A 16,992-nucleotide genomic window follows, 5' to 3' on the forward strand; every position below is an offset into this window, starting at 1 on the left:
TCGCGGTTTTTGCACTTTTTCACATTTTGCTGCGCATAGCGAAAGTCGGGGGACTACTGCGGAAATATTTTCACAGTATTCCCTCGATTTTCGCGTTTTTGGATGCTTCGCGGTTTTTGCACTTTTTCACATTTTGCTGCGCATAGCGAAAGTCGGGGGACTACTGCGGAAATATTTTCACAGTATTCCCTCGATTTTCGCGTTTTTGGATGCTTCGCGGTTTTTGCACTTTTTCAAATTTTGCTGTGCATAGCGAAAGTCGGGGGACTACTGCGGAATTATTTTCACAGTATTCCCCCGATTTTCGCGTTTTTGGATGCTTCGCGGTTTTTGCACTTTTTCAAATTTTGCTGTGCATAGCGAAAGTCGGGGGACTACTGCGGAATTATTTTCACAGTATTCCCTCAACTTTCGCTGTGCACAGCAAAATTCGAAAAAGCCCAAAAACCGCGAAGTGTTAAAAACAGTGAAAATTGGGCAATGGTGGTGTCTTTACTAATAAGGTTAATTAAAAAAAAAATAGTACACAGTCATTGTGATATCTTTTATTTATATATGATTGTGACTAGTTACCAAGCTTTTTCTTTGCCAATAAAAGTAGAAATAATAAACAGACAGCTATATAAATATACAAATAGGACAATAGAATTTTTCCAAAACAAAACATGATTTAAGGCCACTTCTGCCAGCACACATTCAACAGACACGTTAAAACAGGTGGTGCACAAACACAAAACTACTGACAACACGTCATTGTGCTTGGTTAAAAATAACAATGTTGCATCTAGAAAACCTAGGTTTTAAAAGATAACAATTTTTAGGGTGTACACACATGATTTTAAGGCAAGAAATCTGTCTATATAGATATTTCACAGATGAAAAACTCACCTGGCTTTACACTTTTGGATTTTTGCTTCACTTGAAACACCAAAGAAATTCACATCTTCTGTAGTGAACAATTTGACAATGAGAAAATGAGCCTATGGAAAGTCGTTTAAGCATTTTTTGTAAATACTTATTTTTAACTATCATGTGATTAAACCTTCTATTGCAGTGGTGTAGAAAAAATACCAGCAGTGGTATGCAAAAAAAAAATGACTAAGATGTTTAAACCACCATATTTTAAATCCACTACAATTCAGTTGTCTAGGAAAGATTCATGTTCAAGAAATGTTTAGGAACACATTTTAAGTGTAATACTATTGAACTAAATCCTTCAGTATTTCACCATATCCTTTGTTCCCTTTTTGGTTTGAACTTTTGTATTCTGCTTATATAAACTTTCAAATTCTAGTGTTTGTTATTTTGGCAACATTTAAGGTCATTATTGTGGTGGCTAGCCCTAATGTTATCCAAATTATAGCCATATTTGACAGGTTTACATTCGATCCCCCCTTCAGTGGCCCCTTACCTAATCTTCCATAGAAACCCCTCTTTGATTGTCTATTGAGCATTTATTCATCTCAAAGTTTGTTGGATTTTTCACAGGATGAGAATAAATGCTCAAGCATAGAAGATGAGTTCCGGTATCTGCCCGCCTTGCACGCCCGTTCCGTTGGTGCTGTCCGAGGAGCACTGGAACTGGAAGGTGACCTTGCCGCACTGCACCTCGGTCATGCCCTCCTGTCCAAAGTAGCTGAGCTCGTTTCCGTCCAGGACCACGCTGGCCGTGTAGAAGGTGTCGGGCTCGATCTGGACTGGGTGCTCGAACCACACGGCGAAGGTGGAGCTAGAGCCGTCCGAGAAATACTTTACCACGCGCTGGGCCACGGGGGCGCCCTGGCGCTTCAGCTCCATTTTGGCGCCGTACTCAGCCGAGCCACAGCTGGAGCCATAGAGGCCGAACCCGGCCACGAACACCCTCTTGTCCACAGCAAACTGGATACTGTCGCAGCGTCCACGGTAGCGCCACTGGTTGCTGCGGTAGGCGCACGACTGGAAGCGGTGGCAGCGCTGCGGGGCCAGGCCTTGGCGAGGTTTGCTGCAGAAGAGCAGCTCGGGCTTGTTGGCCGCCGTGTACCACAGGAAGATGTCGTTGGTCTCGTTTAGCGTCAGCACGCCGGACTGCGCAGCCCCGTTGGCGAAATCTTCCAGAGCCATGGCGGGGATGCGGATCAGGTAGATGGCCTAGTTTCGAGAGGTGTGCAAACAAACAAACTATTTAAAGAAAATCAATCGAAAGTTCCTTGTAATTGCCCTCAACCTTCATGTGGAAGGGAAATGAAGCAACCCGGAAATGGCCTCAATTCATAGCAAGTGCGCCATACTCCCACACAATTTCTCCCAAAATTGTATTTTGCGTACCTTTCCGAGCACCAGCCGCTTGTTCTCAATGGTGGGCCTCAGATCCCGGCGCTGGCACTCGACCTCAGCCCAGCTGAGCGCCGCCTCGAACACCACCATCTCCTTGGCGTTGAGCGTCTCGCGGCGCAGGATGCTCTCCAGCGTGAGCGCGTCGATGTCGCAGAAGCCCTCGGAGCGCAGGGCCAGCTCGGCTTGCGCGTCAATCACCTCCCAGCAACGTTGCGTCAGATCGGGCTCCTCAAACAGGCAGCTCTGAGACAGCAGGACGCAGGCGTTCTTGGCGCTCAGGCTGGTTTCCAGGAAGTTGACGCAAGCGCGCGCCAGGTGCGGCACGATGTACTTCTTGGCGGCGTACAGCGTGGCCAAGACCGTGTCAGCGCACAGCTCGATCTCATCGCAGTAGATGTACCTGGTGGTGAGAGCGCCGGTTAGAACGGGAAACCAAAAGGGTGCACTAAAAATCTTTTGAAACGGCACCCACTTGAGCATAGCGAGGAAGGACGGCGGCTCCACGTCGGGAATGCGAATTTCCTCTTGATCCTCGGCCAACTCGCCGTAGAACATGGCGTGGAACACTGAGCTGCCCACAGCGAGGACATACTGGAATACAAAAGGATCCCATTCCTTCTAAGTTACTTTGATCATTTTATATATTTTTGGAATGGCCAGGGAACAGGGCTACAGGTCATGAGGGAGGACACGAAAGTGGATGGTGTGAAGGAGGATGATGGTGAAGGAGTTCATCACAAAATTGAGAACATTTTTTTGTGTGTGCTGTGGTACCTTGTGGCCCGGGACCCGCTGCGTCCCACCTGGCGGGCCCACCACGAAGTAGACGTCTGCCATCATGTCATTGTTGAACATGACTGAGTTCCTGTATCAAACAAACAATAAATGATTGACACAAGCTGGTTTTATTTACGGTATTGGTATTGCAAAAAAATATTTGGTGCACCTCCTAGTAGTTATATTATTTTTTTATAGAAATCAAGGGCACTGACCTCTCCCGGATGGTGGGGTACAGGCCCTGCCAGGTACAGCCTGTCTGCCTGGAGGTGCCGTTGTTGTTGCTCACGTTCTGCTGGTGATGCTCGTGTTGGTACTGTTGGTCGTTCTGCTGCTCCTGCTGTTGCTCTTCTTGCTGCTGCTCAGAGGCGGATGGAAGAAGCTTCGTGGTGGGAAACAATTCGGCGGCCATTCTCTGGCAGTCACGCCGCCGACCGCTCACCACTCATGACCACAGCCCCCCTGCACACAACAGGTCACAAAGGTGTGTTAGTAAGGGTACAAAAAATATTACCAGTTAGACTCCAATATATATATATATATATATATATATATATATATACCAAAGTGGACTTAAGACGAAACTGTCATTATCTGGCAACTTGGTGGCCTATAATTGTAGATGTACAACCCCTGTTCGAATAAAGTTTTGTTAAACAAAAACGTATGAATTGCAAATCTTGTTACAGTATATTTAATTGGATATATTACACTGAAATTAATTTACGATTGTTTACAGCAAATAATACACTAACCACCGTTACATCTTATCATGTTAACATTGAATACATTTCTTGCTTTCTGTCCAGTGTCACTGTTCCAACAATTCTGTTCAATAATTAAATGTTAATTTAAAAAAAGACGTACTGAAGAGCAAAACAACGGAACTACACGTTGTTTATGGGCTCCAACGTTTCCTTTTCATAATATTCCACTTATTGTCTACGAGCTACGCGCTATACAAATCTTTGCAATTAGCGTCTAATTCACTACAGCTTGGGGACGCTACGCTAACATTAGCAGATACAACAACATAAGATACGACTTTTACCTTGTGATATTAAAAGACAGCGGCAGTCAAATACAGTTTTAAGTAAAGGAAAAAAAGCTTGTCTACCAAACAAAGCTGAAAAATGTCAAATGTGAATTTTGTTTGTCGAATATGTTAGCTTCACGCTAAACGGCTAGCGTGCTGCCAAACAAAATAAAATTGCCTCACAAAGAACCACATTTTGTACGAAAGCGGCAGTTACGAACGAATTTCTTTAAAGTTTCTCACAGATATTCGAGGTCATCGTACTCTAGTTGGAAGTTTTCAAAAGATGAAGTTGCCAACGATGCACTTTTGTTGTTGACACCAAAAGTAAGCCGAGGCGAGCTGAGGTCTTCTTCTACTGATGTTCAACCTCAAAGAACATGACAACACTCATCGTCGCCCCCTTCTGGAGAGAGAAAGAAGTCAAATGTAAACCCTAATTTCGCCCGTAGAATCGTCAAAAGGGCGGTGCTTAGTTATTCATAGTTTAAATAAATAAATAAAAAGTCCTCAACACTAAATTGTAGATGTCAAGTATGTGACTTTAATTATTTCGAGTATATTTTTAAAAAGGCTATCTTTTGACAGTGTATTACTCTGAAAGTCCTTACCGGTAGTGCTGTTCACTCAGAGTGCCCGCTTGCTGACGTTAACAGGACCGACCACGACTGTTCGTGACCGTCGCTGTCAGTGGACAGCTCCGCGGATCCTCTAGTGCCCGATGGACGGAACCAGGAAGCAACCTTAGCCGAGTTGCCAAGCCTCTCTCCGGACATGGACGAGCCGGCGGGCCCCGCGGTGCTCCTCGACTTGCCCGGCGGAGGCGGCGGCAGAGCTCCCCAGCCCGGGGACGGAGAGGCGGCGCGGGATCAGTACAGCATCCCTGGCGTCTTCCACTTCCTCCAGCACGAATGGGCACGGTACGAGATGGACCGGGCCCAGTGGGACGTCGAGCGCTCCGAACTGCAGGTACTGTTTACACTGCACGGAAAAAAGAAGGGGGAGTGGATTTTCAGCTCATCGCAGAACAAATATTCCATTTAAATCCCCAAAAGGAGCTCAAATGAAACAACAATGAATCTGGCTTCCGCTAATGTCGATATTTAAATCAACATTTGCTTTTTCGTCACCGTTCGCACTTGTTTGCGATGTTTTTGCGCCAAGAATGACTCACATCGTTAGTGGAAAAATGGAATTAACTCTGCCATTGACGGCGATAGACGTCCAATCCATTGCGTTGGCAGCAAATGGACAGTTGCTGCCAACTCCCCCAGTACAAATACTCTTATATTGACAGCATAGAGATGAAAAGAGCCACATCATTGGACGCCTATCATCGTCAATGGCATTGAAGGAGTTAAATGTGGAAAAAAACAAGCAGCTTTAAGCATCATGCGGGGACACCCTGAATTGGTTGTCAGCCAATCACGCTCACATTCATACCTAAGGGCAATTTAGAGTGTTCAACCAGCCTACCCTCCATGTTTTTGGGGATGTGGAAGGAAACCGAAATACCTGGAGAAAACCCACGCAAGAGCAGGGAGAACAAGCAAACGTACACAAGTTAGTGAAAAATAAATAAATAATGCTCTTGAAAAGCTTCAGTAGTGCTCTCAACGTGGAGTGCTTGATCAAACGTGCAGCTACCCTCGGAATAAACATCCTGCTGGAAATTAGGTCGTCATCATATCTGTTAACATAATGCAAAAAAAATAAAGTCTACCCAGTGATGTCTTGTAATGAAAAAAAGAAAATCCTAAAAGGGGGCCGTCTATATTAATGTTTAAGTAATCGTACACACCACATATCTGATCACCAAAATGTCCTTTAAATAAGATATTTAATTTTCTAATGTTGTGTGCATTCTTGGTATCGTCAGGCTCAGATCGCCTTCCTGCAGGGAGAGCGCCGAGGTCAGGACAACCTAAAGAAAGACCTGGTGAGACGCATCAAGATGCTGGAGTACGCACTCAAACAAGAAAGGTTGGCCCACACATGCACTCAATGTTATAGTTAATGTTTCTCTAAAATTAAAAGTAACTAACTTGAGCTCCTAAAGACCGAACTGAAGTAAAATGATGTTTGCAAAGTGCCACATGATCCTATATTTATCTTTGTTCAGATCCAAACATCACAAGCTAAAGTATGGCACAGAGCTGATCCAAGGAGATGTCAAAGCCCCCAGTTATGATTCAGGTGACAAATGCAACATTCATAGACCGCACACACACTCATACACAAACATAAAAGCAAATAACACGGACATACACACTCAATTAAAACGTGCTCCCACTCAACCGTATGAAGTGTGGACACATCTGGACCAACAAAGAGAAGGAGGTCATCTTCATCATCACAAACACTAACATTTTGTATGCATGTGTATCTGTCAGATGAAGCCAACGAAGTGGACACGGACTCTCTTTTAAACAGCAGTCATCAGCTGAGCTGGAAACAAGGACAACTGCTTCTCACACAGTCAGTAAACACGCGAGAACACACACACACACACACACACACACAAACACACAGGCACACACACACAGATGCACGCACAACCCGACACACCTAACTACATGGGATAATTTATATAACTCCCAGTACGGTAACAATATTTTAGATATATGTATATTAGTACAGGACAAAATTTTGGACACACTTTCATGTTTGTGCACCACTATTTTTTTTAGCCAATCAGAGGAAAGAGATGGAAGTTGCAGAAGTGACCAAAGAGCGACTTTCTCATTGAATATTATGACGATTCTTATAGAAAAGTAAATTTCTCTAGTTTTGCCTGAAATACACTTATTACTCCATTAAAATAAGAGCAAATACTAATGTCACTAAAAGCTTTTTTAACGGGAAGCGCTGTTTTCATGCTTCCACTTGACCAATGTGGATTGGTCAGTGAAGTGTGTGACGAGAAGAGCCATTGTCCAATCAGCAGCGGTAGATTTTTTGGAAGGTTCCTCCCATTAAAAAAGTTCTCAATTGGATATTTCCCAAATTTATCATTTTTTCATACATTCATTATCTGTACCACTTATCATCACAAGGTTTGCAGGGGTGCTGGAGCTTTTTCTCTGATCACTTCTCTGCACACTTGGCATTCTCTCAATGACCTTTAAGAAGTAATAGTCATCTGAAATAGTTTTTACATCCATTTTTTTTCTGATCAGGGGATAGGGATGTCGTACTGCCTTCCCCAAGGAAAATTCAAACACAGGGCCACACATCTGCGAATGCTTAAAAATTATGAGGAAATTGTGTCAGCTCGGTCCCTTTTAGGACATTTTCTCATAAACACTGTCCATGGGTGAGTGTGTGTGAAAGGAGGATTGTGTGGTTGGCGCAGAGGGTTGGACGGGCTGGTACTGGGGGGTCTGGGGAGGGGGGGCTTGATGCAAAAGACACTTAAGTCCGTTGGTTACTTACGAGGCACTTCTTGCTACTAAGGTAAGTGTGAACTTTTTACTTGATGCAAAAAACACTGCAACATCAGAATGGTAATTCACAATAAAGAGTATTGGGAGCAATATTAAGAAATTTATGAAAGTGTCCATTATGGAAGCAAAAACATCCTAAAATGCCTGTAATGTTGTGATGGGTGTTTATTAGGGTTGTGAAGGCTTTATGCTAAATTGCTGCTAGATTAAGGCAGGGGTGCCACTTTTATGAAATTAATAGAATTACTGTTAAACTCCCTCACTAGTGTTTGAAGCCTACCTTATTTTTTTTCTAAGGGTGAGGCTCATACAATTTAGAAATCTAGCAGAAAATTATTTTTTTAACCGAGTAATTGACAGACAAATATAAAAGGTATGCAATAGATAAAGTTACTTATTTTAAATCCCTTTATCTACAGCAGCCAAGATAAGAACAAATGTTTTCTGATATGGCTTATTAACGAATTGAATATAATCAGAGCTTCATTTTGTGGTCAAACTTGAAAGTGACTCTAAAAATACAAAAATTGGACTCTTGTATTATTATATTGAAACTCCAGATGATTATGACTATTTTTGAAAATGTGTCAAATCAGCCAATATACTAATCAACCTGACGATGAATTGGTATGACCTTACCAATGATGAGAAGTACAATTTAATTATGAGTAGTCATATCAAAGTAGCAATAGGATTTTTATATAGCATATTTTATCTTGTTTTTGTCTCACTATTCCCTTTGTTCATTCTTTCTCTGAGTCTGTTCTAAACCCCATTTTCTGTCCAGCTGCAGTCTCTGAATAAACAGCACAAAAACTGCCATGGGAGTACACTACACTTCTATGTTGCACATTGAAACTGTTTAAGCCTTTAAAGACACTCAGTGTTTAGGCAGCTAAGCAGCACAGGATTAAAAATAGAGAACGATTAAATCAAAGATGCTGTCTCACATGTGTGTCAGGTACCTACAGGACGTTGGCTACACGGATGCCGTCTTGGATGTGAAATCCCGGCGTGTTTGTGCTTTGTTGGGTCTTGGAGATCGAGGACACACAGTCAACAGTCCTCAAGGTTCTGTGACCCGGTAGGGAGAGAACAGCAAGCAACACTCTTAAAAGGGAATTAAACTCCAACATTTTTAAACTAACAAGATGTTGATTTTTTTAAGCATGATAAACAACTATTTACATTTGTAATAATTAATGCCAACATTAAAAAGAGGAAATTTTTTCCTAATCTGCATTTTTTACCACAGTAGATTTTTAGCGCAGTACTGTGTCTCAGGAGCAATTTATTCATGTAATATACTGGGGATTTTTTTATGTATTAAATAAGTCAATGACGTCATTGCTGAAAATTGGCTACTTTTGTATATATTATGTATTTTTTGTAAAAAAAAAAACAAATACGTACACATACTTTTTTCTTACACATACTTTTGCTTTGTTGTTCTGTCTAATCACCCTCTTGCTACTGACACAATGAAATTTACCGAATACGGGATGAATAAAGTTATCCAATCCAGTCCAATACAATACAAAGTTGTATTTTAGTCAGAAAAAAATGCTACAAACAGCAGCCCTGTAAGGCATGTAGATGTAATGTTTAAAACATATCTATAAATACTGATAATCTTTACAGCAGTGCACTTTAAAGAAATGACATTTCATGTTAGTTTTAATTCCCATTTAATGCACAACAAAGTTTTAACCACACTCCAATGTAAATGTATATCAATATTACTGCCTAACAACAGTATTAACATTTAACTACTTATCTTCCAGCAGAGGTGACTCCTCCAACTCCATTGCCATTTTGGAGGCCTTCAAATCGATCGAGAAGGCCGTCGCCAACTTCACCGACAAAGACGAGGACGACAACAGCAGCGGTGGCGAGGGGCGAAACACAGGAGTCTCAAATGTAAAATACACGCAAATTGTTTTGTTTCAATTGCCGCTCTTATTCTAAAAATCTCCACAGATGGTGAGGAGGAAGCAGTCACCTACGCCGCCATCAACCATCTCCGACCTGAGTGACGACCCAGACACCGAGGAGGCTCTCAAGGGTTTCGACTTCCTGTCCAGCCATGAGGACGACAGCCAATGGGGTGAGATCCACAGCTGCTACTATTACGACCTATTACGTGTACCTGAACTGGTTTCTAATATTTGGACTCGTACTTAATATTGTGGCTGATTCAAAATATATTCATTTACAAATAGTCTGATGGTTACTTCATTTTTTGATCTGTTAATAACAGTTCCTAAAAGTGCTGAGTATGTTGTCAAAACAATATTAGGTTATGTAATATTACAGAGTCCGTCAATCGTCACTATTGTGAATCTTAATAATGTATTATAAACATAATGTTAGCATGTTGTCGCAGACAAGGAGACGGCGGCAGCGTGGGATGTGGACGAGGGTGTGATCACACAGCTGAAGGAGGAGTACCGACGGGAGCGCCGGAGCAAGAAGGGCGTCAAACGTAAGTTTTTTTTGTGCTTCTTTTGAAAGTTGAGCTTCAAAATGGATTTTTCAGCCAACGCGTTCTGTAGCTTTCAGGGAACATGGGTGCTTTGATTTAGCTATATTATCTTGTCTCCAGGCCCAAACCGCTCTAAGCTCCAGGACATGTTGGCTAACTTGCGCGATGCCGAGGAACTTCCCACTGCGCAGTCGCCGGCGACGCCCCTGGCCCGGCCCACCCCCACAACCAGACTCAACGAGCACGAAGTGGATGGTAAGCAGTCGTCGGCCTGTCATCTTTGCCGGTTGCGAGGAAAAACTTGTAGTATCTGTTTATGTTCAACCGCTACCGACTAACAAAATATAACAATACTGATACTAGATTTTTAGCGGACTTTTTAGTAAACTATTCTGACCCACTAAAATGTCTATCGATGAGACCATCAAATAGAACTTCTAATGATAGAGGAGCAAGATGTTTACCAACACTCTTTTCTTGGTCCCTAAAAATGAATGGGAATTGGAAACCTATCCTTCCCTACCCAGGCCGCTTTTACGCACAAAAAGATGGCCCCCTAACAGCCCCACTGGAGAAAATATTAACCATTTTAACCTTGTTTTAACTAGTCGGTGAAATTTCTGTATGTTTTTTAATCTAGAGGGTGCCGCATTCCTCCCGTCACCTGGCAAGTCATTCATTCTGGGACATGTAGACGATGCGGTTGTTAGTGACTTGGGACTCGGAGAACTGGCAGGGCTGACAGTCGCCAACGAGGCTGATGGAATCACCTATCAGGTAACATCACTTTCATATTTGTTGCTTGGTGATCCCCATGCATATTTAGCATTACAATGATACCTCTGCTTACGAATGTCTCTACTTACAAAATATTCATGTTACGTAAAGCTTCAAATGATCCAAGATACGAAAGAAATTCAAGTTACGAAATACAAAATCCCCCAAAAATCAACACTGCTGTATATATTCATGTTGATGATTAAGATACTGATTTGGTGCAGGTGAACAGCAGTCAGGATGCACTGAGGAAAACGTGGAACGCCAAGTTTATGCTGCGCAGCCATTTCGATGCCCTTCGTGGGCTGGCCTTTCACCCAGTTGAGCCTGTCCTGGTTACCGCCTCAGATGATGGAACCCTCAAACTGTGGAACCTAGACAAGACCATGCCCGCCAAGAAGTGAGATGCTTTGAGACCGCCATACACACTGAACAATGCCACCCCACGCAACACTTCATTCGCGTCTTTGTGCTTTTGTTACGTCCTGATTGTTGTCAAATTCCAGGTGATAAAATGACTTCTGAGTTGATGTAATCCTTAGTCTCTTTGTGCGGTTATAGGTGTGCATCTGTGGATGTGGAACCAATCTACACATTCAGAGGTCACAGGTAAGTCCATCAATCTGTCAATCAATTCACCAACCGCTGTGATATTTTTGGCATTCTGCTCCCCGCAGTGGTGCCGTACTGTGTGTCACGATGAGCGCCAATGGCGAGCAGTGCTTTAGCGGAGGCCTGGACGGAACCATCCAGAACTGGAACGTGCCCTGTCACAACAGTGACCCCTACGAGTCTTATGGTACGATCTTTTATGACGGGTGTCCAATTCATTTCTGCATATTCTATCAAAATGTGCCATGAATGTAAGCATAACAGCACTTGGACAATTTTGTAACATAAAATATTAACACACCCAATAGGATTTTCTTCAAGGCACTCTCTCATGGACATATAATTATTTTTTGTCGTGCATAGAGCTGTCGGTCTTGCGAGGGACGTTGTGCGGACACACCGATGCAGTGTGGGGCTTGGCCTACACTTCCGCCCACCACCGCCTCCTTTCCTGCTCGGCCGATGGGACTATACGTCTTTGGAATGCTGCCACTGTTTCACCATGCCTTGCAGTTTTCAACCAGAGCGGAGGTAGCCATTAATATGTGTAGTGTGTAGTAGATACAATAATTGTCTCAAGTGTCCGTCCACATGCTGTTAATGTCATTTTTAGAATTAGGTGTTCCGACATCCGTGGACGTGTCAAGCAGCGAGCCGGCTCACGCGATCGCGTCCTTCTCTGACGGCCACGTCGGCATCTTCGACATGGAGACGCAGCAGCTGCTTCTCAAGATGGATTCAGTGGGAACAGCAGGTAAGCCAATACATTCCAAATACACAAGTACGTGCATGTTGATACCGTGATACCTCTACTTACGAAATTAATTGGTACCAAGAGTAATTTCGTAACTTTTTTTTGTCTGTTGAGATTCTTCTCGGCCAATCAACAAAGTGCTTAGTCATCCCACACTGCCTGTCAGCATCACGGCACACGAGGACAGACACATACGATTCTTGGACAACAACACTGGTATGTGGCACCTTCACAACCATGCTTTTGTCTTGGTAGTCACTTTTTGACCTGTGTGTTGTTGATGTCTCACGCAGGAAAGCTAGTGCACTCCATGGTGGCGCACTTGGATGCAGTGACAAGTCTTGCTATGGATCCAAATGGAATTTATCTTATGTCTGGAAGTAAGTCGATTTTTAACTTTGGAGTGAAAAGCGAAACATTTGGCAAAATGTTTTATTAAAATTTGTGCTAGAATTACAGTGACGAAAATGAATGAGTGAAAGACTGACATTTTGAATAATTAAAAAAATGTATACAAAATAATACAGATTTTAAAAAGCGCACAATTTACAACACACTTTTACTGAGAGAAATGATGACATTAGCAAAAAAATGACCAAGATGATTAAAAAAAATTTAAATGAAAATTTTAACCCTATTTAAAAAAAAATGTACAGCAAAATTACGTGTATGATTGTTGCTTTGCTTGTTTTCTTTTACAAAATGAAATCTTTAAAGGTGACAAATTTAGACAGTAATGTGTAGAATACACAATCCTCCAAAATATTGAGCAATGTTGTTGCCATTTTCAGGCCATGACTGCTCGGTCCGTGTATGGAACGTGTCGAGCAAGACGTGCATCCAGGAGTTTACAGCCCACCGCAAGAAGTTTGACGAGTCCATTCAGGATGTGGCCTTCCACCCGGCCAAGTGTTACATCGCTAGCGCGGGTGCCGACGCCCTGGCCAAGGTCTTTGTGTGACCGTCAACTCACGTTTAAGTGACCACTTGGGCTGGCCCGACTCCATGTACTAAAGCGCACCACCACAACATTTGCCATTTTTGATTTCCTGAGTAATTACTCCTTTCGGCGTGAGTCAAACGAACATTTTATATTGCTGGGCAGTATTCCCCTTCTTTTTCACCTACTGTTTGTTTCTTTGGGGCATTGTGGTGTTAAGAAACTATGTATAACTTATTTCAGGAGCTTCATTCAACCTATATAGGCAATTGTAAAGCAATGTTTTAATCCCATAATTCGCCTTGATAAATGGTAAACAATTATAGCTGCTTAAAATGCAATATAAGCCACAATGCATTTCTCCAAAAGAGAAATGCAAGGAAATGTCCAGGTTTTTTGTCAGACTCAGGCGCAGGCCGCCACTGAGATACGTTTGCGCACTTGATACATTTGAACTTTACAAATAATAATGTGACAAAAATAAGTATGAGATGAATTATATATTTATTTATTTATCTATTAACATATTGCTGGTCCAAGTGGAGTTACCAGGTTATATTGTGATTAATTTCACTTGTTTTCGTAAAAATGCTACTTTTAGAAAGTCTTTTTTTATTTTATTTGTGGGGTTGTAGTGAATGATCATGTTTTAGTACAATTAACAGCATAGACATCTATTGAGTTGAACTGGGAGTGGCTTATGCTAAATGGCAAAGAATTGCTTTCTGAAATGTATCACTTTATAATGGTAAATTTATCATGCTGAACTTTATTTTTCCGCTTTGGCAGCAAAACCTTTCCATGATGGCCCAAAATACTTTCCACTTAACTTACTGCTTTGCTAATGCTGATTACCTTATGATGCATATTGTGTATAAGTAATAGCTTTAATCTTATTTGTTAGAGTGGTGATGTGTATGAAAAGGTTGTATGGTGTAGAAAATGAAATTGAATTTATTTATCAACCAGCTATGAAGCTTTTTGCAAAAATTTAAGATTTATATTTGCCAATTGACATTCCAAATGCTACCTATTTTTTGCCACTCTATAAATCTTTATTGCAATGATCCATGAGTGGATAACTTTGCTTTGTTGCTTCACTGTTTTAAATGAAGGGTATTGTCCATTAATATGTACAGTGAAAGGTCATTGCTTAAATACTCTTGTTTTTACAATAAAGAAATATTATGCTAAACTTAACCATGTTATTGTACGCAAGCGTATTGCATTCACTTTAAAAATAAAAAAAAGCCCTGGCCATTTTTCAAATAATTTTTTGGGGGGTTGGTTTTATTTTTTAAAACAGTTCTAAATAATTTATTTTCCAGGGTTGTTTTTTAATGAATTAAATTAGGATTGTTTTTTGAATTTTTTTTAACTTTGGTTTTTCCAAGTAATTTAATTTCAGTTTTTTTTAATTATTGTTTTTTTTAAATCTCAATTTTTCTGATTAATTTATTTTGAAGGTGTGGCGGCACGGTGGGTGAGTGGTTAGCGCGTCTGCCTCACAGTGGGGGATCTGGGTTCAAACCCAGGTCGGTCCACCTGTATGGAGTTTGCATGTTCTCCCTGGGCCTGTGTGGGTTTTCTCCAGCTACTCTGCTTTCCTCACACATTCCAAAGACATTCATGGTAAGCTGATTAGACACTAAAATTGCTCCTAAATATGAATGAATGGTTGTTTGTCTCCTTGTGCCCTGCGATTGGCTGGCCACCAGTTCAGGGTGTCCCCTGACTCTGGTCTGAAGTCAACTGGGATAGGCTCCAGCATCCCCCGCGATCCTAGTGAGGATAAAGCGGTTCATTAGTATTGTAATGAGATGAGATGTATTTAGAAGGTTGTTTTTGTTTTGTTTTTTTCTTGAGCCAGTGCGATGACGTCATCTCCCCCAAAAATATTTTATCTACATTATGGGGGACTGGTGACCTATTAAAAATGTCTAATATTTCAAAAAGAATAAGTTCACAAACGAATGAGATGGCTTTTAAAAAAAAATTCCTGTATGGAGGGAGGGGCAACTTCACACTAATAGGGGAGCACGTGCTCATCAGCTGACGCGCCGCAGGTGCGTGTGCGTGCTCGAGTGTATTTACGCGTGGCTGGGCACGCGCATTCGTACACGCGCACTCTGTCCTACCCTTTCGCATTATCGCCGTATTATCGCCTTCGACATCGTTCATCATGCCTCCACTTGAGAGGAGCCAGCATCACAGCAAACGTTTCAAGCAGAGGAAAAGTTTCGGTAAACAAAATACAACCTATACAGTATCACGGGAAAAGCACTTACTGTTTTAACTTTTATTTCCTTGCAGCTACCCGGAAGCAAGAAGTTGCAGGAATTCGCTCCAAGTTCCCCAACAAAATCCCGGTGAGTGACTAGTTTTTAGATGACTGTCTTATTAATGAATGAACGTGATTGTGACGTCATTTCCTGTTCCCAGGTGATCATTGAGCGTTATGAGCGTGAAAAGTTTCTTCCACCTTTGGACAAAACCAAGTTTCTCGTTCCACACGAGCTCACCATGAATCAGTTTGTTACCATCATCAGGTAACATGATCTTTAATACTATCTTTTACTGGTGAAGTGGTGCACGCATGTAAATAATACCTTTTTGTTTATGAAAATATCATTTAGTTTTCAAATTTGGTTACTAAAAGAGTTCTGTTTTGTTAAACCTAACTAAAACCTAAATTGGTAGAATAAGGTGGAATTGAACAATATAGTTATCTACATGCACACAAAATTTTCCTTGATGCGTCACAGCAAAAGTCTCTATTTTAACTGCAGAAGTCCCGAGGTTGTAATGTCCCTGTCATCAACCATTTCGCTCAAGCAGTCAATTTATGTATGGACATTGGTTTATTGACAGATAGGAATGAATGGAATGTGTGCATCATGCTGCTGCGTGACTTGTCTCCACTTGGATAAGACAATGGTGGCTTAACTTGGATTTGGTTACAAAAAAAGAGCAGAAATTAAAGTATTATATATAATTTTGTGAAATGAGGAACAGAAAAAAGCAAATGGTACTAATATAATGCATCAAGTATGGTTTTTTTGCTGACTCCACCCTAAAAAATGCAACATAAGCTGTTGATGGTCAGAGTGAGGTAGGAAAAAAGTCAAAAGCTGCACTTGTGAACAAGTGGTAGAGGCAACATTTTGGTGGAAGAGTGAAATTGTCTTCTATTCCTTACAAACTTAGTCAAAAGACGTTGACGTCCAATTTTGACCCCCAGGAACCGCATGGCCCTGCTGCCGTCGCAGGCCTTCTACTTGCTGGTTAACAACAGCGGTCTAGCCAGCATGACGCTCAGCATGGCTCAGGTCTACGGAGACCATCAGGATGATGATGGCTTCCTCTACATGACTTATGCCTCACAAGAGATGTTTGGAAACCTTTAACATTTGTAACTCCCTCTGCCTTGCTCCAGTGTAAAGAAATTTTGTCTATTTTAATAAATAAATCTTATGTATACTTGTTTACAGAAAATGGGCACTCCTATTTCTTAAATTCAGTATACACCTGCTTGGATTATTCCTGATTGAAACTTTCATTAATGTATATAACCCAATAAAATTTAGTAATGCATTTCTATAGTAGTTGTATTTATGAATTGGAGCTTACTCTAATTGCAAGGCAAAGAAAGTTTGCAGAGCCTCATAAAAAATACGATAATGAAATGGGTGAAATGAATCAGTCTTTAGCAATAAATAGGACACAGTTGAAATTCTTATGGCTCTAGATCTGTTCCGTGGTGCAGTCAAATATTTATATTTTCTGGCAGCAGTTTGAGAAGGTTTGGCTGCAATGCACAAATACAACCGCTAGACGGCAGGGTGTATCCAG

At 41.6% G+C, this 16,992-nt stretch overlaps 3 protein-coding genes across 7 annotated transcripts; 2 read left to right on the plus strand and 1 right to left on the minus strand.

Annotated features, from left to right (window-relative positions):
- Nucleotides 1-530: 530 nt before the first annotated feature.
- On the minus strand, nucleotides 531-8,697 carry btbd3a (BTB (POZ) domain containing 3a). 5 transcript variants are annotated; one of them, XM_077605826.1, is made up of 8 exons: nucleotides 8,542-8,695; nucleotides 4,738-5,107; nucleotides 4,370-4,532; nucleotides 3,306-3,552; nucleotides 3,088-3,178; nucleotides 2,786-2,904; nucleotides 2,305-2,713; nucleotides 531-2,127 (listed from the first exon to the last, which is right to left on the minus strand). In XM_077605826.1, exons 4-8 carry the CDS (start codon nucleotides 3,500-3,502, stop codon nucleotides 1,504-1,506), a joined length of 1,440 nt encoding a protein of 479 aa, XP_077461952.1. In that variant the 5' UTR covers nucleotides 3,503-3,552; nucleotides 4,370-4,532; nucleotides 4,738-5,107; nucleotides 8,542-8,695; the 3' UTR covers nucleotides 531-1,503. The 5 variants fall into 5 exon arrangements, with proteins under 5 accessions (XP_077461952.1, XP_077461951.1, XP_077461950.1 ...); XM_077605825.1 differs by having other exon boundaries at nucleotides 2,305-2,904; nucleotides 4,391-4,532; nucleotides 8,542-8,697; XM_077605824.1 differs by having other exon boundaries at nucleotides 2,305-2,904; nucleotides 4,348-4,532; nucleotides 8,542-8,697.
- On the plus strand, nucleotides 4,760-14,340 carry LOC144077822 (striatin-like). The gene is made up of 18 exons (XM_077605840.1): nucleotides 4,760-5,095; nucleotides 6,006-6,109; nucleotides 6,249-6,322; nucleotides 6,520-6,604; nucleotides 8,534-8,656; nucleotides 9,360-9,492; nucleotides 9,553-9,679; nucleotides 9,959-10,057; nucleotides 10,178-10,312; nucleotides 10,698-10,834; nucleotides 11,059-11,234; nucleotides 11,396-11,443; nucleotides 11,512-11,633; nucleotides 11,810-11,977; nucleotides 12,060-12,200; nucleotides 12,315-12,416; nucleotides 12,494-12,580; nucleotides 12,992-14,340. Exons 1-18 carry the CDS (start codon nucleotides 4,901-4,903, stop codon nucleotides 13,159-13,161), a joined length of 2,226 nt encoding a protein of 741 aa, XP_077461966.1. The 5' UTR covers nucleotides 4,760-4,900; the 3' UTR covers nucleotides 13,162-14,340.
- An 874-nt stretch (nucleotides 14,341-15,214) lies between these two features.
- Nucleotides 15,215-16,680, plus strand: map1lc3c (microtubule-associated protein 1 light chain 3 gamma). The gene is made up of 4 exons (XM_077605838.1): nucleotides 15,215-15,383; nucleotides 15,454-15,509; nucleotides 15,583-15,689; nucleotides 16,382-16,680. Exons 1-4 carry the CDS (start codon nucleotides 15,323-15,325, stop codon nucleotides 16,545-16,547), a joined length of 390 nt encoding a protein of 129 aa, XP_077461964.1. The 5' UTR covers nucleotides 15,215-15,322; the 3' UTR covers nucleotides 16,548-16,680.
- The last annotated feature ends 312 nt before the right edge of the window (nucleotides 16,681-16,992 follow it).

Source organism: Stigmatopora argus, chromosome 7, assembly GCF_051989625.1.
Source record: "Stigmatopora argus isolate UIUO_Sarg chromosome 7, RoL_Sarg_1.0, whole genome shotgun sequence".
NCBI lineage: Eukaryota > Metazoa > Chordata > Actinopteri > Syngnathiformes > Syngnathidae > Stigmatopora > Stigmatopora argus.